Source organism: Mercurialis annua, linkage group LG6, assembly GCF_937616625.2.
Source record: "Mercurialis annua linkage group LG6, ddMerAnnu1.2, whole genome shotgun sequence".
Taxonomy (NCBI): Eukaryota; Viridiplantae; Streptophyta; class Magnoliopsida; order Malpighiales; family Euphorbiaceae; genus Mercurialis; species Mercurialis annua.
The window spans coordinates 25,246,823-25,272,500 of NC_065575.1; the positions used below are offsets into that span (position 1 = coordinate 25,246,823).

Below are 25,678 nucleotides of genomic sequence, written 5' to 3' on the forward strand. Positions count from 1 at the left end.
TACCATGCATGTGTCGAGTGACAAGTCTCTCTAACGCGTCGTTCCGATTACCTAAGCGTTAGGTTATATTACGGAAAGTGTAAGTTAAAAGTGACGCTAGATTACTATGTCGTGTCACAAGTCTCTTTAACGCGTCGTTCCGATTACCTAAATATGGTTAGGTTATATTATGTAAAGTCTACGTGAAAAGTGACGCTAGATTAGTATCTTGCGTCTCAAGTCTCTTTAACGAGTCACAAGTATCTCTAACGCGTCTTTCCGATTACCTAAGCGTTAGGTTATATTAGGAAAAGTAAGTTAAAAGTGACGCTAGATTACTATGTCGCATCACTAGTCTCTTTAACGCGTCGTTCCGATTATCTAGACATGGTTAGGTTATATTACCCAAAGTGTGCGTAAAAAGTGACGCTAGATAGTATGTCGCATCACAAGTCTCTTTAACTCGTCGTTCAGATTACCTAAGCATAGTTAGGTTATATTACGCAAAGTGTGCTTGAAAAGTGACGCTAGATTAGTATGTCCCGTCACAAGTCTCTTTAACTTATTGTTCCGATTACCTAAGCATGGTTTGGTTATATTACGCAAAGTGTGCATGAAAAGTGACGCTAGATTAGCATGTAGCGTCACTAGTATCTTTAACTTCTCGTTCTGATTACCTAAGCATAGTTAGGTTATATTACGCAAAATGTGCGTGAAATGTGACGCTCGATTAGTATGTCGCATCAAAAGTCTTTTAACTCGTTGTTCTGATTATCTAAGCATGGTTAGGTTACATTACGCAAACGGTGCGTGAAAAGTGATGCTAGATTAGTATGTCGCGTCACAAGTCTCTCTAACTTGTTGTTCCGATTACCTAAGCATGGTTAGGTTATAGTACGCAAAGTGTGCGTGAAAAGTGACGCTAGATGAGTATGTCGCGTGTCAAGTCTTTCTAACGCGTCGTTCCGATTACCAAAGCATGTTTAGGCTATATTATGCAATGTGTGCGTGAAAAGTGACGCTAGATTAGTATGTTGTGTCTCAAGTCTATTTAACACGTCGTTTCAATTACCACGCATATGTCGCGTCACAAGTCTCTCTATTGCGTCGTTCCGATTATATTACGCAAAGTGTGCGTGAAAAATGACGCTAGATTAGTATGTCATGTGTCAACTCTCTTTAACGCGTCGTTTTGATTACCTAAGCATGGTTAGATTATATTATGCAAAATGTGCGTGAAAAGTGACGCTAGATTAGTATGTCATGTCACAAGTGTCTTTATCGCATCGTTCCAATTATCTAAGCATGGTTGGGTTATATTACGCAAAGTGTGCGTGAAAAGTGACGCTAGATTAGTATATCGTGTTTCAAGTCTGTATAACGCGTCGTTTCGATAATCAAAACGACGCGTAAAAGAGAGTTTAGACACGACATACTAATCTAGCGTCACCTTTAACGTACACTTTGCGTAATATAACCTAACCATTCTCAGGTAATCAGAAAGACACATTAGAGAGAATTGTGACATGACATAAGCATGGTAATCGAAACGATGCGTTAAATAGACTTGAGACGCGACATACTAATCTAGCGTCACCTTTCACGCACACATTGCATAATATAGACCAAACATGCTTAGGTAATCGGAACGATGCGGTAGAGAGACTTGCGACGCGATATACTAATCTAGCGCCACTTTTCACACACACTTTGTGTAATATAACCTAACCATGCTTAGGCAATGCGAACGACGCGCTGCAGAGAATTGAGACGCGACATACTAATCTAGCGTCAATTTTCACGCACACTTTGCGTAATATAACCTAACCATGCTTAGATAATTGGAACGATATGAAAAAGAGACTTGTGACATGACATACTAACCTAGTGTCATTTTTCACGCAAACTTTGCGTAATATAACCTAACCATGCTTAGGTAATCGGCACGACGCAATAGAGAGACTTGTGACGCGACATAAGCATGGTAATCAAAACGACGCATTAAATAGACTTGAGACGCGACATATTAATCTAGCGTAACTTTTCACGCACACTTTGCGTAATATAACCTGACTATGCTTAGGTAATCAGAACGACGTGTTAAAGAGACTGGTGACTTGACATACTAATCTAGCTTCACTTTTCACGCACAATTTGCGTAGTATAACCTAACCATGCTTAGGTAATCCGAACGACGCGTTAAAGAGACTTGAGAAGCGACATACTAATCTAGCGTTACTTTGCACGCACAATTTGGTTAATATAAACCTAACCATGCCTAGGTAATCGGAACGACTCGTTTGAGTGACTTGTGACGTGACATAAGTATGGTAATCGAAAACGATGCATTAAAGAGACTTGAGACACGACATACAAATCGAACGTCACTTTTCACGAACACTTTGCGTAATATAACCTAACCATGCTTAGGTAATCGGATCGACGCGTTAAAGAGACTTGTGATGGGACATACTAATCTAGCGTCACTTTTAACGCACACTTTGCGTAATATAACCTAACCATTCTTAAGTAATCGGAACGACACGTTAGAGAGAATTGTGACCCGACATAAGCATGGTAATCGAAACGATGTGTTAAAGAGACATGAGACGCGACATACTGATCTAGCGTCACTTTTCACGCATACATTGCATAATATAGCCTAATCATGCTTAGGTAATCGGAACGACGCGTTAGAGAGACTTGTGATGCGACATAAACATGGTAAACGAAACGACGCATTATAGAGACTAGAGTCGCAACATACTAATCTAACGTCACGTTTCAAGCACACTTTGTGTAATATAACCTAACCATACTTAGGTAATCGGAACAACGCGTAAAAGAGACTTGTGATGCGACATAATAATCTAGCATCACTTTTAACGCACACTTTCCTTAATATAACCTAACCATGCTTAGGTAATCGGAACGACGCGCTTGAGTGACTTAAGACGCGATATACTAATCTAGCGTTACTTTTAACGCAGACTTTGCGTAATATAACCTAATCATGCTTAGGTATTTAGAACGACGCGTTAAAGAGACTTGAGACGCGACATACTAATCAAGCGTCACTTTTCACGCACACTTTGCGTAATATAACCTAACCATGCTTAGGTAATCGGAACGACGCGTTAGAGAGACTTGTGACGCTACATAAGCATGGTAATTGAAACGAAGAATTAAAGAGACTTGAGACACGACATTATAATCTAAGCATCACTTTTCACCCACACTTTGCGTAATATAACCTAACGATGCTTAGGTAATCGGAACGACGCGTTAAAAAGACTTGTGACTCGACATACTAATTTAGATTCACTTTTCATGCACACTTTGCGTAATATAACCTAACAATGCTTCGGTAATCGGAACGACACATTAGAGAGACTTGTGACGTGATCCAAACGACGCGTTATAGAGATTTAAGACGCGGCATACTAATCTAGCGTCACTTTTCATGCACACTTTGCGTAATATAACCTAACCATACTTAGATAATTGGAACGATGCGATAAAGAGACTTGTGACATGACATACTAATCTAGCGTCACTTTTCACGCACATTTTGCGTACTATAATCTAACCATGCTTAGGTAATCAAAACGACGCGTTAAAGAGAGTTGACATGTGACATACTAATCTAGCGTCATTTTTCACGCACGCTTTGCGTAATATAACCTAACCATGCTTAGGTAATCAGAACGACGCAATAGAGATACTTGTGACGCGACATAAGCATTGTAATCGAAACGACGCGTTAAATAGACTTGAGACGCAACATACTAAGGTAGCGTAACTTTTCACGCACACATTGCATAATATTACCTAAACATGCTTACGTAATCGGAACGGCGAGTTAGAGAGACTTGTGACGCGATATACTAATCTAGAGTCACTTTTCACACACACTTTGCGTAATATAACCTAACCATGCTGAGGCAATCGGAACGACGCGTTGCAGAGACTTATAACCTGACATACTAATCTAGCGTCAATTTTCATGCACACTTTGCGTAATATAACCTTACCATGCTTAGGTAATCGGAACGACGTGTTAAAAAGACTTGTGATGCGACATAGTAATCTAGCGTCACTTTTAACGCACACTTTCCGTAATATAACCTAACCATGCTTAGGTAATTGGAACGACGCGTTAGAGAGATTTGTGACGCGCATAAGCATAGTAATCAAAACGACGCATTAAAGAGACTTGAGACGCGACATATTAATCTAGCGTCACTTTTCACGCACACTTTGCGTAATTTAACCTAAGCATGCTTAGGAAAACGGAACGACGTGTTAAAGAGACTGGTGACGCGACATGCTAATCTAGTTTCACTTTTCAAGCACACTTTGCGTAATATAACCTAACCATGCTTAGGTAATCCGAACGATGCGTTAAAGAGACTTGAGAAGCGACATACTAATCAATTGTTACTTTGCACGCACACTTTGCGTAATATAACCTAATCATGCTTAGGTAATAGGAACGACGCGTTTGAGAGACTTGTGATGCGACATACGTATGGTAATCGAAAACGATGCATTAAAGATACTTGAGACGCGATATACAATTCGAGCGTCGCTTTTCACGCACACTTTGCGTAATGTAACCTAACCATGCTTAGGTAATCAGAACGACGTGTTAAAGAGACTGGTAACGCGACATACTAATCTAGCTTCACTTTTCACGGACACTGCGCGTAAAATAACCTAACCATGCTTAGGTAATCGGAACAACGCGTTAAAGAGACTTGAGACGCGACATACTAATCTAGAGTTACTTTGCATGCACACTTTACGTAGTATAACCTAACCATGCCAAGGTAACCGGAACGACGCGTTTGAGAGACTTGTGACGCGACATAAGCATAGTAATCGAAAATGATGCATTAAAGAGACTTGAGACGCGACATACAAATCGAGCGTCACTTTTCACGCACACTTTGTGTAATATAACCTAACCATGCTTAGGTAATCAGATAGACGCGTTAAAGAGACTTGTGACGGGACATACTAATCTAGCGTCACTTTTAACGCACACTTTGCGTAATATAACCTAACCATTCTTAGGTAATCGGAACGACGCGTGCGAGAGAATTGTGATCCGACATAAGCATGGTAATCGAAATGACGCGTTAAAGAGACTTGAGACGGGACATACTAATCTAGTGTCACTCTTCTCGCACACATTGCATAATATAGCCTAACCATGCTTAGGTAATCGGAACGATGCGTTAGAGAGACTTGTGACGCGACATAAACATGGTAATCGTAATGACGCATTATAGAAACTTGAGACGCGACATACTAATCTAACGTTACTTTTCAAAAACCTAACCATACTTAGGTAATCGGAACGACGCGTAAAAGAGACTTGTGATGCGACATAGTAATCTAGCGTCACTTTTATCGCACACTTTCCTTAATATAACGTAACCATGCTTAGGTAATCGGAACGACGCGTAAAAGAGACTTGAGACGCTACATACTAATATAGTGTCACTCTTCACGCACACATTGCATAATATAGCCAAACCATTCTTAGGTAATCGGAACGATGCGTTAGAGAGACTTGTGACGCGACATAAACATGGTAATCGAAATGACGCATTATAAAAACTTGAGACGCGACATACTAATCTAACGTTACTTTTCAAAAACCTAACCATACTTAGATAATTGGAACGACGCGTAAAAGAGACTTGTGATGCGACATAGTAATCTAGCGTCACTTTTATCGCACACTTTCCTTAATATAACGTAACCATGCTTAGGTAATCGGAACGACGCGTTAGAGAGACTTGAGACGCGACATACTAATCTAGCGTTACTTTTTACGCACACTTTGCGTAGTATAACCTATCCAAGCTTAGATAATCAGAACGATGCGATAAAGAGACTTGTGACGCTATCAAAATGACGCGTTATAGAGACTTGAGATGCGACATACTAATCTAGCGTCACTTTTCAAGCACACTTTGCGTAATATAACCTAACCATGGTAATCGAAACGACGCGTAAATAGACTTGTGATGCGACATAGTAATCTAGCGTCACTTTTAACGCACACTTTCCGTAATATAACCTAACCATGCTTAGGTAATCGGAATGACGCGTTAGAGAGACTTGTGATGCGACATAAGCATGGTAATCGAAAATAAGTATTCAAAAGACTTGAGATGCGACATTATAATCTAGCGTCACTTTTCACGCACACTTTGCGTATTATAACCTAACCATGGTTAGGTAATCGGAACGACGCGTTAAAAAGACTTGTGACTCGACATACTAATTTAGAGTCATTTTTCATGCACACTTTGCGTAATATAACCTAACCATGCTTCGGTAATCGAAACAATGCGTTTGAGAGACTTGTGACGTGATCGAAATGACGCATTATAGAGACTTGAGACGCGTCCTACTAATCTAGCGTCACTTTTCACGCACACTTTGCGTAATATAACCTAATCATGCTTAGATAATTGGAACGATGCGATAAAGAGAATTGTGACATGACATAATAATCTAGCGTCACTTTTCACGCACACTCTGCGCATATTTCACCTAATGTTGAAGGTCTCGTTCGAAATCATCATTCACGAACAAGACCTTCTTGATTGTTGAAGGTTCTCGTTCGAGAACTAAGGTCTCGAACGAGACCTTAGTCCATCCTTCATACCAGCTTGTGCACGTCTCTTCTACTCCTGATTTCTCTCGATCCTTTCACTATTTTAAAATGTTTTGAAAACCAAAAATCTTCACCACACTACATACAACCTTAGCCGTCATTTTCCTGTAACTTTCCTCGAAGAAAAACAATGTTATTCCCCTCTCAAAGTTGCTGAAAATAGGAAATCATTGTGCTTGAATTTCAGTTTTACTCCTATGCGCTACTTCCGTTCTAAATCAAATTACACGTGCGTTTCAGAACCGAAATAAGTTCTGTTTCCTTCCAGCGATAGAAGACTCACGTATCTATAAATTCCAACTTTTGTTTCGTCAAACGGTACGTAAACGAACCCGTATCAATCGCCGCCGTTTTACCGTTTTCAAGAAATTTTATGTTTTAATTCTAATCGGCCTGTCTGAAATTTAATTCGTTCCACAGCCGTTCGGAGATCGAAATAAGTTTCGTTTGTTCCCCGTGATAGTAGACTCGTTTCTCTACGTTTCTACACTTTTATTTCGTCAAACGGTACGTAAACGAACCCGTATCAATCGCCGCCGTTTCATCGTTTTCACGTGTTATTTGTTCCTATTTGTTTATATGCTTCTGTTGATTAATAAGGATTATTAAGGGAGTTTTTGCAATATTCATGATTGTTATTTCGTATGTTATTGAATCGCAAATCGTTCGACGTGATTTCTAGCTTGTCGTTTTAATTTCTCAGTGATTGAATCTTCGGTTGTCTTGAGCTAGTTTCTTGCTTATGATAATTTGGTTACTGTGATTAATTTTGATTTCACTGCTTTGGGTTCTTTGCCAAGTTTGAATATGTTATTGATTATGGTTAGGTTAGGAAGTCTTTAGTTTGATTGATTCAAATTCTTTAGGTTGTTAGTTAATGAATTGATGGTTTGTAAAGATTGAATCTCGTTTTCTTTGTTTCTGTATACTGTAAATGTGGAGTTTGGTTTGATATTGGATGCTAATTGAAGATGATGATGAGGTGTCCGTATGTGGTTGGTCCATTCTAATTCCTTTTGGTTAAATGACTATTTTGGTCATTAAATTATTGTGTCTTAAATATATTGATTCCTAAACTTATCTTTTAACTGTTTTAATTGATTTTTTTTTATTTCAATTTACGAAATTGGTTCGACTTATTAATTAGCGATTTAAATAATAATATTATTTATAATTTGAAATTACTTTGGGCATTAAGATTTTAAGTTTAAATTAAATATTAATTTTATTATAGTTTATATATAGTTTTATATATTAACTATATTAATTAAGTATTGTGGATTTTATTTAATTTGAAAGTTTGTCAAATTAATTATATTATTTTTAAGGCATAAAAATAATATTTGAATATTTAAAAATAAAATTAATTATTATTATTAATTATTATTTAATCGATAATTTAAGATTTCTGATTTAGAATGTTTTGGGATTAAAGATATATTTTAGCTTTATTTTGTTATTTAATAAATTGAGATTTTGGCTTAGCATGCCAATTTGGCTAAATTTGTAATTTAGCCTTTCTAATTATTTATTGATTTATATAAGGAGATATTTTACCGGTAATATTTAATTACTTGGGTTTCAAGCTATTGAGTTCTATTTTGATATTGATTAATATTTTTAGTAAATATTAAATTATAAACTGTGGTTTATAACTCTGGTTTTATGGTTGGGTCGGGTTAGACTTGGGTCGCCCGACATGTGGAATTAGCTTGGTAGTTTTAAGAAACTCGGCTACCCCACTATTTGAGGAAAGGATTTTATTTATTAGTTAAATATTATTTAATTAATATTCTGGATGAATTTTTAATATGAACTCAATAGACTTGATTTATTTACGGCATTATAATTTATTGAGAATTGTGTTTCTCTGTGATTTTATCTGACTTATTAATTGTGCTAGTCCTATGTGGTGTCTAGTAATCTTAGAGTTAGGGGTTGTTCAGATATTAAATTAATTATTATTTTAGACCCGTCGACTGCTCGTGCTTCGGAGTCTACGCAGAGTTAGCTGTTTGCCAAGTTTCACGTGGTTAAGCAAGCAGTGAGTTTGTAGTGCTATTTACCGCTTTATTAAGTACCGCATCGTATTTAAATATTATAAATGCTTTTGAACTGTTTTTATGGATTATGGATCTGGATTGAAACGAGCTACTCGATAGGCTTGTATAGAGACTGTGTGCACCGGTAAGTACTCTGGGAAACGGCAGACTAAAGTCTTGCTTACGCTGGTATATATATATATATATATATATATATATATATATATATGACGAGGATTTTTTCCCGTCCACTCTAGGTTTATCAGTATGCTATGTCATACTTACGCTGGGATCATTTCAATACTGTTTTCCATAATCATACTATATTAGTATAAACTGTTTTGATTTAAGGGTTTTAAACTTAATAAATGTAAATAGTATTGCGAACTCATCTCAGTATATTTGACCCCGTTGTTTTCCCAAATTTTCCAGGTTTATGATTTGAAAGCTGGTCCACTCCGATTCTTTTGATTCCTCGGAGGTTTTTATGTTATTTAAACTAGTTTCTGTTTTCGAACTCTTAGACCGCAGTAGAACTAGTTTATATATTACATTTGTTATTGCACTTGGGATTGTCGATTAGATCGATTATTTATTATTAGCATATTTACACTGGATTGTTTTAATATTATATTTAAGGCATGCTGTTGAGCAATTTGGACATTTAAGTTATTTATATTAGAACTGTAATATAAATTGCTAGACTTAGGTTGGAGTTTCGGTTGCCCCCGAGCAGTTTTCTACAGGTTTAAATGTTTATTTGATTTCCGCAAGGCTTGCTGCGGGCATTGGTTCGACCATACCCATACCCTAGCGCCGGTCACGATTCATGAAATTTGGGTCGTGACAAAGTTGGTATCAGAGCTTTAGTTTCGAACTAAGGCCAAATTTTTTGCATGTTATGTGTTTATTGCTTTAAGGCATGTTAAGTGTTACTGTTGTATCATAGGATCTACTGCGGAATTAGGATTCAAGTTTTGTCCTTTGAAACGTCATCATTTGTTTTCAAACTTTCTACCTTCACCTTTAGGGATGTTTGAGTCGGTCTTATGTGTTACTAATGTTTTACTTTGCGAAGTTTATGCTTACTTTGGACTGCTATAGTTATTACTTAGGTTAAATTGTTGATTTTTGAGCTATTTAAATTTACTCTGGGTGTTGCCATGTGGGCATTGTTTGAGATTTATCTATTTCATTTTTAGGAATGAATACTCGTAGGCATGCTGCAGCTCAGGCTGAGGCTGAAGCTGATGACGCTATGTCGATTGAGGTTGACCAGCATGAACCAGAGGTTCAAGTTGGCAGGGGACGTGCAGGTGGAGTTCCGGCTGGTAGAGGCCGAGCAGGCAGAGGACGGGGTGGCAGAGGTCAAGCTGCTAGAGGCAGAGGTAGGGGACGTGGTGGTGCGGGCTTTCAGGCACCAGGTGTACCACAAGCTCCTATCGATCCATTTGACTTCACGACATTTCTGGCTGGGATCACTGAACTCTAGAATAATCAAGTGCAACTGCAGGCGGGACAGATCGCCATGTAGAACCAGTATGCTATGCTGGGACAAATTGTGCAGCAACAGGTACCACAGGCTGGTGGTGTTGCGGTTGGTGGTGCTGGAATCACTGACAGGGACTTAGTGTTGGCTTATTCAAGGCTGAAGCCGGCTGAGTTTGCGGGCGACGGCGACGCCCTAGACTTTCTGGAGGAGGTTGAGCGAAATGCTCAGAGACTACAGGCTTCTGAGAGACAGACTGTTATGCTAGTGGAGATATCCTTGAAGGGTGCTGCATATGACTGGTTAGGTTATATTACGCAAAGTGTGCGGGAAAATTGACAGTAGATTAGTATGTCGCGTCTGAAGTCTCTTTAACGTATCGTTTCGATTACGATGCTTATCTCGCGTCACAAGTCTCTCTAACGCGTCGTTCCGATTACCTAAGCATGGTTAGGTTATATTATGCAAGGTGTGCTTGAAAAGGGAATCTAGATTAGCATGTAGTGTCTCAAGTCTCTTTAACACGTCATTTCGATTACCATGATTATGTCGCATCACAAGTCTCTCTAACGCCTCGTTCCGATTACCTAAGCACGGTTAGGTTATATTATGCAGAGTGTGCGTGAAAAGTGACAATAGATTAGTATGTCGCATCTAAAGTCTCTTTAACGCGTTGTTTCGATTACCATGCTTATGTCGCGTCACAAGTCTCTTTAATGCGTCCTTCCGATTATCCAAGAATGGGTTATATTATGCAAAGTGTGCGTGAAAAGTGACGCTAGATTAGTATGTCGCATCTCAAGTCTCTTTAACGCGTCATTTCGATTACCTCAGCATGGTTAGGTTATATTACGCAAAGTGTGCGTGAAAAGGGACGCTAGAATAGTATGTCGCGTCTCAAGTCTCTTTAACGCGTCGTTTAGATTACCATGTTTATGTTGCGTCACAAATCTCTCTAACGCGTCGTTCCGATTACCTAAGCATGGTTATTTTATATTATGGAAAGTGTGCATTAAAAGTGAAGCTAGATTATTATGTCGCGTCATAAGTCTCTTTAACGCGTCGTTCTGATTAGCTAAGCATGGTCAGGTTATATTACGCAAAGTGTGCGTGAAAAGTGATGTTAGATTAGCATGTCGTGTCTCAAGTCTCTTTAACACGTCGTTTTGATCACCATGATTATGTCGCGTCACAAGTCTTTCTATCGCCTCGTTCCAATTACCTAAAAATTGTTAGGTTATATTACGAAGAGTGTGCGTGAAAAGCGACAATAGATTAGTATGTCGCATCTCAAGTCTCTTTAACGCGTCGTTTCGATTAACTAAGAATGGTTAGGTTATATTACGCAAAATGTGCGGAAAAGGTGACGCTAGATTAGTATGTCGCATCTCAAGTCTCATTTACGCATCATTTCGATTACCTAAGCATGGATAGGTTATATTACACAAAGTGTGCGTGAAAAGTGACGGTAGATTAGTATCTCGCATCTCAAGTTTCTTTAACGCGTCGCTTCAATTACCATGCTTATGTCGCTTCACAAGTCTCACTAACGCGCCGTTCCAATTACCTAGGCATGCTTAGGTTATATTACGCAAAGTGTGAGAGAAATGCGACGTTAAATTAGTATGTCGCTTCTCAAGTCTTTTTAACGCGTCGTTTCGATAACCATGCTTATGTCGCGTCACAAGTCTCTCTAACGCGTCGTTCCGATTACCTAAGCATGGTTAGGTTATATTATGCAAAGTGTGCATAAAAAAGGACGCTAGATTACTTTGTTGAGTCACAAGTTTCTTTAACGCGTCGTTTAGATTACCATGCTTATATCGCGTCACGAGTCTCTCTAACGCGTCATTCCGATTACCTAAGCATGGCTAGGTTATATATTGGAAAGTGTGTGTTAAAAGTGAAGTTAGATTATTATGTCGCGTCACAAGTCTCTTTAACGCGTCTTCCGATTACCTATACATGGTTAGATTATATTACGCAAAGTGTGCGTGAAAAGTGACTCTATATTAGTATGTCGTGTCACAAGTCTCTCTAACGCTTTGTTCCGATTACCTTAGCATGGTTAGGTTATATTACGCAAAGTGTGCGTGAAAAGTGACGATAGATTAGTATGTCGCGTCTCAAGTCTCTTCAACGCGTTGTTCCGATTAATTAAGTATGGTTAGGTTATACTACGCAAAATGTGCGTGAAAAGTGACTCTAGATTAGTATGTCACATCTCAAGTCTCTCATTAACGCGTCATTTCGATTACCTTAGCATTGTTTGGTTATATTACGCAAAGTATGCATGAAAAGTGACGCTAGATTAGTATGTCGTGTCTCAAGTCTCTTTAACGCGCCGTTTCAATAACCATGCTTATTTCGGGTCACAAGTCTCACTAACGTGTCGTTTCGATTACCATGCTTATGTCGCATCACAATTCTCTTTAGCGCATCGTTTCGATCAGTGTTTTAAAAACCGGACCGGACCGACCGGTTCAACTGCGAACCGACCTGCTGTCCGGTCCAATTTGCATATACAAACCGGAAATCCGATCCAACCGTATAGAAACTCTTTGAACCGTTATAACCGGATAAAACCGGTGAACCGGCGAACCGGAGCAAACCGGCTGGTTATAATAAAAACTCCATATATATTGATTTTAATGGAACAAACTAAAAAGTTACAGCAATAATAAATTTTAAAATATAAACCAAATCGATTAATTATTTGTGAGATAGTTAAAAATAAAATCAAAGTTAAATAGAAAAAGATGTAATTTTTTTCTCATGATTAGTCATATTTTCACAGATTTTTATAGAGCAAAATTAAAAACATCATAAAAAGTATAAATTAAAAAATAATAACAAACACTACACTATGATAGTGGAATTTCTGAGAATTATGAATGGAGAAACCGGAAACTCTTATATTGAAAAGAGATGAATATGTTGAAAGTAATAATCTTTATTTTTTTCCTTAGAAATTAGATATATTAAGTGCATTCATTTGTTGGATTTAAAAAGTAAGAAAAAGAAAGATAGAATGAAGGGAGGCGGAGAGAAACTGATCATTAGGAATCAGGGTTTCTTTGTAAGATAATATTAAAAAAGGAAAAAGGAATCTAAGTCATTTTAACAGGGTACCTACTATCCCGGTTATGATTTTGAAATTTCTAAAGAAGTGCCAGGTTGTATGCACACATACTTTAATATCTGTGCAATTTATCCAATAGGTTCAACCGGTTGAACCGGAAACCGATGGCCTCACCGGTTCAGCTGCCGGTTCGGTTTTTAAAACATTGGTTCCGATAACCTAAGCATGGTTAAGTTATATTACGCAAAATGTGCGTGAAAAGTGACGCTAGATTTGTATGTCGCATCTTTAGTCTCTTTAACGCGTCGTTTCGATTACCTAAGCATGGTTAGGTTATATTACGTAAAGTGTGCGTGAAAAGTGACGATAGATTAGTATGTTGCATCTTAAGTCTCTTTAACGCGTCGTTTCAATTAACGTTCTTATTTAGCATCACAAGTCTCACTAACGCGTCGTTCCGATTACCTAAGAATGGTTATGTTATAGTACGCAACGTGTGCGTGAAAAGTAACGTTAGATTAGTATGTCGTGTCTTAAGTTTCTGTAATGCGTCGTTTTGATTACCATGCATGTGTCGCGTCTCTCTCTAACGCGTCGTTCCGATTACCTAAGTGTTAGGTTATATTACGAAAAGTGTGAGATAAAAGTGACGCAAGATTATTATGTCGCGTCACAAGTCTCTTTAACGCGTCAGAACGACGCGTTAAAGAGACTTGTGACGCGACATACTAACCTAGCGTCACTTTTCACGCACACTTTGCGTATTATAACCTAACCAAGCTTAGGTAATCGGATCGACGCATTAAAAGACTTGTGACCCGACATACTAATTTAGAGTCACTTTTCATGCACACATTGCGTAATATAACCTAACCATACTTCGGTAATCGAAACGATGCGTTTGAGAGACTTCTGACGCGATCAAAACGACGCGTTATAGAGACTTGAGACGCGTCATACTAATCTAGCGTCACTTTTCACGCACACTTGGCGTAACATAACCTAACCATGCTTAGATAATTGGAACGATGCGATAAAGAGACTTGTGACATGACATACTAATCTAGCGTCACATTTCACGCACACTTTGTGCAATATAACCTAACAATGCTTAGGTAATCACAACGACGCGTTAAAGAGAGTTGAGACGCGATATACTAATCTAGCGTCATTTTTCAATCACACTTTGCGTAATATAACCTAACCATGCTTAGGTAATCGGAACGACGCAATAAAGAGACTTGTGACGCGACATAAGCATGGTAATCGAAACGACGCGTTAAATAGAATTGAGACGCAACATACTAATCTAGCGTCACTTTTCACGCACACATTGCATAATATAGCCTAAACATGCGTAGGTAATCGGAACGACGCGTTAGAGAGACTTTAGACGCGATATAGTAATCTAGCGTCACTTTTCACACACACTTTGCATAATATAACCGAACCATGCTTAGGCCATCGGAACGACGCGTTGCAGTGACTTGTGACCCGACATACTAATCTAGCGTCACTTTTCACGCACTCTTTGCGTAATCTAACCTAACCATGCTTAGGTAACTGGAACGACGTGTTAAAAGACTTGTGATGCGACATAGTAATCTACCGTCACTTTTAACGCACACTTTCCGTAATATAACCTAACCATGCTTAGGTAATCGTAACGACGCGTTAGAGAGATTTGTGATGCGCATAAGCATGGTAATCAAAACGACGCATTAAAGAGACTTGAGACGCAACATATTAATCTAGCGTCACTTTTCACGCACACTTTGCATAATATAACCTAACCATGCTTAGATAATCGGAACGACGTGTTAAGGAGACTGGTGACGCGACATACTAATCTAGCTTCACTTGTCAAACACACTTTGCGTAATATAACCTAACCATGCTTAGGTAATCCAAGCGACGCGTTAAAGAGACTTTAGACGCGACATACTAATCTAGCGTTACAATGCACACACACTTTGCGTAATATAACCTGTCCATGGGTAATCGGAACGACGCGTTTGAGAGACTTGTGACGCGACATAAGCATGATAAACGAAAACGATGCATTAAAGAGACTTGAGAAGCGACATACAAATTGAGCGTCACTTTTCACGCACACTTTGCGTAATATAACATAACCATGCTTAGGTAATCGAACTGATACGTTTAAGAGACTTGACACGCGCTATACTAATCAAGCGTCACTTTTCACGCACACTTTGCGTAATATAACCTAACCATGGTTAGGTAATTTCAATGACGTGTTAAAGAGACTGGTGACGCGAAATACTAATATAGCTTCACTTTTCACGCACACTTTGCGTAAAATAACCTAACCATGCATAGGTAATCCGAACGACGCGTTAAAGAGACTTGAGACGCGAAATACTGATCTAAAGTGACAATCCGAACGATGCGCTAAAGAGAATTGTGATGCGACATAAGCATGGTAATCGAAACGACGCGTTAGTGAGACTTGTGATCCGAAATAAGCATGGTTATTGAAACGACGCGTTAAAGAGACTTGAGACACGACATACTAATCTAGCGTCACTTTTCATGCATACTTTGCGTAATATAACCAAACAATGCTAAGATAATCGAAACGACGCGTTAATGAGAGACTTGAGATGTGACATACTAATCTAGAGTCACTTTTCACGCACATTTTGCGTAGTATAACCTAACCATACTTAATTAATCGGAACAACGCGTTGAAGAGACTTGAGACGCGACATACTAATCTATCATCACTTTTCACGCACACTTTGCGTAATATAACCTAACCATGCTAAGGTAATCGGAACAAAGCGTTAGAGAGACTTGTGACACGACATACTAATATAGAGTCACTTTTCACGCACACTTTGCGTAATATAATCTAACCATGCTTAGGTAATCGGAAGACGCGTTAAAGAGACTTGTGACGCGACATAATAATCTAACTTCACTTTTAACGCACACTTTCCAATATATAACCTAGCCATGCTTAGGTAATCGGAATGACGCGTTAGAGAGACTCGTGACGCGATATAAGCATGGTAATCTAAACGATGCGTTAAAGAAACTTGTGACTCAACAAAGTAATCTAGCGTCCTTGTTTATGCACACTTTGCCTAATATTACCTAACCATGCCTACGTAATCGGAACGACGCGTGTTAGAGACTTATGACGAAACATAAGCATGGTAATCGAAAAAGATGCATTAAAAAGACTTGAGACGCGACATACAAATTGAGCGTCACTTTTCACGCACACTTTGCGTAATATAACCAAACCATGCTTAGCTAATCGGATCGATGCGTTAAAGAGACTTGTGACGGGACATACTAATCTAGCGTCACATTTAACGCACACTTTACGTAATATAACCTAACCATTCTTAGGTAATCGGAACGACGCGTGCGAGAGAATTGTGATCCGACATAAGCATGGTAATCGAAATGACGCGTTAAAGAGACTTGAGACACGACATACTAATCTAGTGTCACTCTTCTCGCACACATTGCATAATATAACCTAACCATGCTTAGGTAATCGGAACGACGCGTTAGAGAGACTTTTGATGCGACATACTAATCTAGAGTCACTAATTCAAACTAAAATGTACAACAATTTGGTAAAGAATATTTTCCTTTTCTTAAATTTTAAAAAACAAAATATGTCCGTTTTTCCGAGCATTCACGAAATTTATGTAAGTTTATTTAAGTTTATCATATTTAAGTTTATCATTATATAATAAGATATAATAAGCGATATTATTATATAATATTCTATAATATATAAATATTATATATGATATGAGATCAAAAAGAAAAAATTGCAATGTATATCAATGGAGAAAATGAAATAAGTATGTGGAAAACAAAATGGGTATTCTTTACAATAACATTGTAAACCAATGGAAAGGGATGTAGCGCAGCTTGGTAGCGCGTATGTTTTGGGTACAAAATGTCACGGGTTCAAATCCTGTCATCCCTACCTATTACTTCGGCTATGAATAATAAGGAGAGATCCATTGAGATCAATTAAACTTGGCCATACCTAATCTTTTATTTTTATCATATTATATATACTAATATGATAGTATAGGCATTAAAGTTATATTTATATTGGGTAGTTAAAAAAGAATCCTTTTACTTACATAGTCATAGTCTGATTTTTTTGTGATTGGGATAAGAAAGCGCTCTTAGTTCAGTTCGGTAGAACGTGGGTCTCCAAAACCCAATGTCGTAGGTTCAAATCCTACAGAGCGTGATTCTGTTCTTATTTTGTTAGGTGAAAATTTATACGGAAAAAAGAAAATAGAAGAACAATCCGAATTTGACCTCCTGCGAATTAAAGAAAAGAGGAGGTCAAAAAAAACAAGGCGTTAATTAATATTAATTAAAGGTCCAACTGATCACCACGTCTATATTGTAAATATGCAGTTACGAATAATCCGGCCAAAGTAATAGGAATTAGGCCTAAGACGATTCCAAATAGAAGAACTTCAATCATTTCAATTTATTTGAAAAAGGGAAAAAGAGAGGTAATATCTATCCTTAAATATTAATCCATATCGCCCATAAATCTCAATAAGCAAGAATTGGAAATTAACACGGTAAAGAACTAGAAAATAGCTCTAATACTATCGAAAAATTTTCTTTTTAGAAATTTAGAAATTATAAATAAAAAGAGTTCATTCAATTTATTTCAAATCAAATAATCCGTATCTTGCTCAGACCAATAAATAGAACTGAGGTTATCGTTAAAGCCACTAGTAGAAAACCGAAATAACTAGTTATAGTAAGCATAAAGGAGCTAAATAAACTTTTTTATACATATACTTGTAAAGCAAAAGTACTTTCCTAAGTTCCATTTTTTTAAGATAAAAGATACGAAGATAAGCAAAAATACCAATTGAAAGAGAAAAAGTTAAATTGAGAATTTTATTTTTATTTATCAATTATAGAATAAAATAGAAAACGAATATGACAATAAATAAATATGAATTTATTAAATTCTTTAATAATTTATTAAAGAAAAAATATTCAAATTATTAAATATTAAAAAATATTAAATTAATATATATTTCAATATATAATGAAATCTTTTTTAATTCATAAAATAAAATAAAAACGGTGTTGTATAACTTCATCCAAAACCCTTTCTTGGAATTACTACGAAAATTGCTAGAAACTAAAAAACAAAATTGGAACATTATTTTTATTTTGATAGTTTCTTTTCTTTTAGTTTATTTCATTTATTTAGTATTTGGATATTTGTATCGTTTTTTATATTTTAAAATAAAAACGCACCTCTATTTTTCTTTATAATAGCTTTTCCTTTTTACTTTTTTCGATTTTTTCGTTCCATATTATATGAATATTAAAACGAAAAATACTTTTTTCTTTGTAGTTAAATGTCAAGAAAGGCCTTTTACTTTTAGATCTAATACACGAATACGTGCATCACGAATATTGATTATTACAATTCTTTTTTCTTGTTATCCTTCTTTAGTATTCTCTACTATGCGGTACTTTTAAATTTAATAATTTAATGGATGACTAACCAATTTCTTAAAATGAAAAAAAGTGAGGGATTCCAACAAAAAACTCTTTTTCTATAACTATAACCCTAAAAGTTTTGGATTTCAAATCTATTCACATCTAATTTCATTGCGGAAATAGGATAATCTCTTCCATGAATTCTTATTGTAACCCGTTGAATTCGCATTTTACCCGATCTTCTCGGATGGTAAAAAGATTATCTAAGACTTCATTTCGATACTGATTGAAATTTGGAAATTGCGTTGCTGCGTCAGAAGAAGGATAGCTATACTGATTCGGTATACTTTAAAGAAACATTGGGTACAATATTGACGATCTCACAAAGATTTCATTTCAGTAAAATTGCATTTACTGATCTCATCTTTTACAGAATCGATCCCTTTTGGTTGTACAAGAATATGTGGAGCTCGGTATGTCTGGAAGCACAGGAGAACGTTCTTTTGCCGATATTATTACCAGTATTCGATATTGGGTCATTCATAGCATTACTATACCTTCCCTATTCATTGCAGGTTGGTTATTCGTCAGCACGGGTTTAGCTTACGATGTATTTGGAAGCCCTCGTCCAAATGAATATTTTACGGAGAGCCGACAAGGAATTCCATTAATAACCGGTCGATTTGATCCTTTGGAACAACTCGATGAATTTAGTAAATCTTTTTAGGAGGCCCAATGACCATAGATCGAACCTATCCAATTTTTACAGTACGATGGTTAGCTGTTCACGGACTAGCTGTACCTACCGTTTCTTTTTTGGGGTCAATATCAGCAATGCAGTTCATCCAACGATAAATCTAATCCCAATTAATTATAAAACTATGACACAATCAAACCCGAACGAACAAAATGTTGAATTGAATCGTACCAGCCTCTACTGGGGGTTATTACTCATTTTTGTACTTGCTGTTTTATTTTCTAATTATTTCTTCAATTAATAGAAGAAAATAGTAGAAAAATAAATAAGAATAGGAATTATCTTATCCCATCGGAAGGATATCATTTAATAATTATCTACGACTGTTTATGTCTCTAGCACGACCACTTGATTAAATGGGGAGGGAGTGGAATAAATGGCTGATACTACTGGAAGAATTTCTCTTTGGATAATAGGTACTGTAGCTGGTATTCTTGTGATCGGTTTAATAGGCATTTTCTTTTATGGTTCATATTCCGGATTGGGTTCATCCCTGTAAGTAGTAAGTAATCGAATCGGGTGAACTGAGTTGTAAACATGAAAGCGTAAAAACTCAACGGACCCTCTCGACCTCGAATCAGACGGAGAAGGGGGGTCCGTTGAGTTCTTAATAAACATAATACTTTATTCGTATAAGTGATAAAATCAATTGATAAAACGGATTGTCCTTTTTTTTATATATATTTCAAATATTTCAAAAAAAAATCTATTAAACTTTTTTTTGGGTCGTGTTTTTAAAAAAGTAACGGAATTACTTTATTTAGAACATTTGTTCTTCGACATTATCTATTGATACTTTCAAATCAAAGTTATAAGAGGAGTTCTCCGATTTCTTTTTCCTAGACGTCATACTATAATATTTTCTAAATTTCTATCGATCCAATATCTTACCCATTTTTCTAGACTAATAGAAAGACTAATAGAACCTTATTCTATTTATTTTAGTATCTCAAAAAATTAAAATCGTTTTTTTTAAGTTCATCAGTATTTACTCCAAAAAATTTCCTTTCTTTTTCTTTTTTTGTTTGTCCACTAGTTGTTTTTTACGTAAAAAAAATCGAATTGAATTTATACATATAAAATAAAATTTTAAACTACATAGAAAACGGAAAAGAAAATTATGAAAAACCTAGGAAAAATATAAACTAAAGATAGTCATTTTTGAGGGATGGGATCAAGAATCATTATTATTTTGACACAAAAAAGAATGTGGAAAATTCCTTTTCTTGTGTCAAAAACTAGGAATACGAATAAAAAAAAATTCTTACTAGAATCCTTTGTTATCCCTCATTTAGCCTTTGCTTTTCCGCTTACTTATCTTATTCTTATGCTTAGTATCTAGTCAAATTGGATTCTATTAGAATAGAAAAAAGCTATTGATCCACCCTATGGTAGTTAAATCTGACAATAAAATAATAAGATAAGCGCACGGCTCCCCCTTTTATTTGATAATTTTATTTAGACTCTAAAAATGAGATTAAAAAAACACAAAAGAGGGGATACATTCAAAGAGTCTTCTTACCAATATACATATTATGACTAGAAATGTGGTACAAATAATTTCCAAAATCTGGTCTGGTAGAAAACAATTTTTAAAAAGTAAAGAGCTCCTCAATTTTTTTTATCATATATAATATATTTACTAATTACCAACTTTTATTCGTTTTAAGAACTTGATGTTAATAAATTTACAGATCTAGAAATTCATTTCGGACAATTGAACCTTCTCAAACTGTTTCTTTTTAAGAACCAAAAATATTTGTGCCAAAATAACCGATGCCAAAAAGAACAAAAGGCCTTGGACACGTAATGGGTTTTGAAGTACTAGTTCTGAATCCCCTTGACCAAATCCACCTACATTCAGATTACTCGTTAATGGTTGATCAAGTTTGACGGACTCGCCTTCTGAAACAAGAAGTTCTGGTCCTCGAGGTATAATATCAATCACTTGACGTCCCTCTGACGCATCCGTTATGGTTATTTCGTACCCTCCTTTTTCTTTTCGTATGATTTTGCTTACTATACCGGCTGCTGTAGCATTATAAACCGTATTGTTACTCTTGCTTCCGTCGGGATAAATCTGACCCTTTCCCCTGTTTCCGCCTACATATATGGGATATTTTAAAAAATGAACATCTTTCTTAGTAGCGGGGTCTGGAGAAAGAATAGGAAAGGTAATTTCACTATATTTCTGACCAGGAACAGGACCTCTCACAAGAATTTTTTTTTTGTGGGACGATAACTCTGAAAAGACAGATTTCCTATCTTTTCTTTCATCTCTGGCGAAATACGATTAGTAGGGGCTAATTCAAACCCCTCAGGTAAAATAAGAACAGCCCCCACATTCAAAGCGCCCTTTTTACCATTAGCAAGAACTTGTTTCAATTGTATATCATAAGGAATTCGAACAACTGCTTCAAATACAGTATCAGGAAGTACCGCTTGTGGAACTTCAATATCCACGGGTTTATTAGCTAAATGACAATTGGCGCATACAATACGGCCAGTTGCTTCGCGTGGATTTTCATAACCCTGCTGTGCAAAAATGGGATATGCGTTTGAAATAGATTCCCAAGTTATTATATATATCATGAGTGATGCGGAAATGGAACGAGTAATCTCTTTCTTTATCCAAGAAAAGGTCTTTCTAGTTTGCATGGCCCAACCATTGATTCTGAAAATTTCTACAATAAAATTAGGTAGGTCGCTCGCATAGTTCCCTATCCACGATACTGCTATTTACTGAAATTGTTTTACTAAAATAGAAAATAAATATAGGAAGAGAGTCATTTGGATGTATAGAAAAAAGAAAGATATATTCTATTATAAATTTATAAATGGATTATATATATATATATATTAAATATAGTATATAGTAAGGTTTTGTTTGATAATAAGATTTTGAATGTTTTACTTATGTACAAAATAACAAACATTCTAATTGGATTCATGGATCATTTTTCAGTCATTCATTGAATGATAAATCACTACAAGTGACGGAGATACACGATTTAAATAACGAAAAATCCAATATTTGAAAATTGTATCGAGGATGACTGGAAAAGTGGAAACAAGGCCAGATATAATTTGATCGTTATTAGCAAACCCAAAATCTTTGTAGACAGAGCCGATCATTAGTTCCCAACCGTGGGGTGAATGGAATCCTATACATAAATCGGTTAATAAAAGAATGGAAAAAGCTTTTATTGTGTCGCTTAAGTTATATAAGAATTCTTGAACCCAAAAATTCAGAATAATAAGTTCTTCATTACTAAAAATAGAATAACCGCTTAGAATAATGAAACAGATTATATTTATTGAGAAGTGCAAAACCATATGGATATGATCCTCATTGTGCATCTTGATCAATTGGATCGTTTCTTTGTGGACTCCGATACGAAACTTTTGCAGACGTGTTGCCGGATATTCCTTTATCATTTCGTCCAAGTGAATGAGTTCCTCTAATTCTATGAACTTTTCTAGAATACTTTTTTCTTGGATATCATTTAAAAAAGTTTCAGATTTACTAGTATTACACCAATTCATAACCCAAGATTCAAAACTTTTATTAAATAAAAAAGAGATCCACCTGGGCAAAAAAACTATAGCTGTAAGATATAGAGGGGGGATAAATGTTTTTCTTTTCATTTTTTGTTAATTTTTAATGAACCCGCCTCGGTTATCGATTCGATATGATCTAATATTTCTTATTTCTATCAAGCATAAGTTCTATTATGAGGCTTCGAACTTATGAATCTATTCCCTATTTTTGATTTGTGATTCAGTGGTTAGTCCTTAGAATTTTGAAAGAATACAAAAAATATTGTTTCTAAGTATCTCAATTGCTAAAATTTTGATTTCTAGATCCAAGAATTCCGTTCTATCAACAAAACAAATATTTCGAAAAAAAAATGCCCAACTTACCCATATTCCACAGGAATACTTTAGAAATTTTTTTGAAAAATATTGTGATGTGATAATCAAAAAAAGTGTCAAAAGGAAAATAAGACAGAAACGTTATCATCCAGCCCTTTGTTCATTAAGAAAGATAAAAAGAAAGATAACAAGAAACGTTAAGAAAGGAAAGATAATTTCTAAAGAGAATTTACAAGATATGATCTATCCATATCTAATCTCTCAATTTCAACTATTGAAAATTAAAAGAGAATTTCTTTATTCTATATTTTATTCCGAAATGCTTTGTTTTGATCTATGAAATGGGTTTATTATTTCGATTTATTACTTGTTTTGTTACTAAATTTATTGAATTTAGATATGCATAAAATTAGATATGCAGAAAAAAAGTTTGATTTTCGAACTGTTCCGTATATATCTGTATATAATTATAATATAATAATATACGTCTTCTTTGGTTTATCAATATTGTATTGTGAAATTTCAGTTGAGTTATGCTATAGAAAAAAAGGACTCTTGGATTTTGTCGCTCCTGCTAATAAAATGTTAATTCTTCAGCTCATTTGAAAATACTTCAATTGGTACACGCAAAAAATAGGCCAATTCCGCTACTTTTTGCTCAATCTCTCGTGGAGCCAAATTCTCATCAGTACGAGTCAAAGGAATGGACCCACGGCCTCTTATTTCCATATAAAGGACACGCCGAGCATAAATACCCCCTTTAACTTCTATTCGAATAGACTGAATATCTTTCATAAAAAATCGGAATAAGATGCGACGATTTTTTCCAGGAAATCCCCAGCGAAAAATACACACTATTCCTTCTTTTCTATCGAATCGATCATAACCACTACCTACATTCCAAAAAATAGTGCACCACAAATAAGAACTAATAAATAGACAGACGATCCCATAGAAAGACACCACGATCCCTTGTGGAAAAAAATTATTTGCTGAGACGGAAATAAAGATATCAAATTTCTGCCAAGATAGCTGGAAATTCCAACCAATAAAAATCCCAATGAACCTAAAAAAAGTAGAAAGGCCCAAAAGAAATTACTTGTTTTGCGAGACCCCGCTAGAAGTTCTATCCATATATGTTCTGATCGCCAATTCATACTAATACTATAATATATATTATATCCGGTTATTTTTTATTTGAAGTGGGAGACTAGCCCAAAAAAATTTGACTTTTTTTTTTCCGAAATCACTTTCATCAACTCGCATTATTCTGATGTGAATCTTTAGGAGGAATTCCTTAGATTAAAAAAAAGAGAGCCTAGCCCCTCATAGGATCCCCTATCTGTACATATATAAAAATGTCTGCACGTATATAACAAGCTTTGCATTTCTTTCAGGCATCCGCTACAGTCTCAATTTATTTTCAAATAGCCCATTTTCTTAATATCTTATATTTACGCCTGCGCCTAAAAACCTTTTTCATTTATGTTTGAGAAGGGAGCTGTCTGCATGTTCTATCAGATTCTACTAAACTAAATAGATATCTGTATTATGATCCAAGCCTAAGTCTTGAAAAAATAAAGAAATAAAATCGACCCCCGTCAGATCTAATCGGATCTAAAAAATCTTGTTTTTTTGAACATAAAGAGATAAAGAAGCCATCGCAATTGCCGGAAATACTAAGCCCACTAAAGGCACAAAAATAGAGGGTAAGCTGTTGAGAATTGTCATAGAATGGGCACCTCGATTTAATATTTGTACCTATTATTTTTTATTTCATTTTCTTATTATTTGTTTTCTTTTTTATTAGAATTTTTAAATAAGTTTTCTTTTATTATTCTATTTTTTTATTCTATTTTATCTATTTTATTTATTTGAATTGAATATTTTTATATAAATTTGATTTCTATAAATTGAATATATTTGAATATTTTTTTATATTATATTGAATTTTATTCTTTCGATTTAATCGATGGAATATTAAATATTAATATAATATTAATAATAATTAGTATCAATTATTCTATTATTCGTTATTAGAAGTTATTAGAAAGATTTCTTATAATCATTAAAATTTGTATATAATTTAATTATACTAAGTATATCTAAGTGAGGATATAGACTAAAGTGCGAAGAGTGCATAACTAACTAAATGACTTATTCATATTTATACATGAAATAGGATAATCCATTTATTTATTATTCTTCTTTGTATTATCTTTTTTTTCTAACTTTCATTTTTGAATTTTTTTTTGAATTTTACTTTAAT

At 35.6% G+C, this 25,678-nt stretch overlaps 1 protein-coding gene, 1 non-coding gene and 3 pseudogenes across 2 annotated transcripts; 2 read left to right on the forward strand and 3 right to left on the reverse strand.

Annotated features, from left to right (window-relative positions):
* The first annotated feature begins 17,470 nt into the window (after positions 1-17,470).
* Positions 17,471-17,544, forward strand: TRNAW-CCA (transfer RNA tryptophan (anticodon CCA)). Its single transcript has one exon. It is a non-coding gene; the product is annotated as a tRNA-Trp (tRNA).
* A 1,597-nt stretch (positions 17,545-19,141) lies between these two features.
* LOC130015732 (cytochrome b559 subunit alpha-like) lies at positions 19,142-19,648 on the forward strand (annotated as a pseudogene).
* A 1,100-nt stretch (positions 19,649-20,748) lies between these two features.
* LOC130015654 (cytochrome f-like) lies at positions 20,749-24,639 on the reverse strand (annotated as a pseudogene).
* Positions 22,373-23,454, reverse strand: LOC130015653 (chloroplast envelope membrane protein-like). Its single transcript, XM_056106231.1, has one exon. The coding sequence runs from the start codon at positions 23,179-23,181 to the stop codon at positions 22,495-22,497; it is 687 nt and encodes a 228-aa protein (XP_055962206.1). The 5' UTR covers positions 23,182-23,454; the 3' UTR covers positions 22,373-22,494.
* A 932-nt stretch (positions 24,640-25,571) lies between the features above and the next one.
* The window catches only part of LOC130015655 (acetyl-coenzyme A carboxylase carboxyl transferase subunit beta, chloroplastic-like), a 2,096-nt pseudogene continuing 1,989 nt past the window's right edge, over positions 25,572-25,678 (reverse strand).

What these genes read in the sequence shown, in the direction of transcription:
- LOC130015653 (XM_056106231.1), bottom strand. Translation starts at nt 23,181, where the DNA reads ATGAAAAGAAAAACATTTATCCCCCCTCTATATCTTACAGCTATAGTT.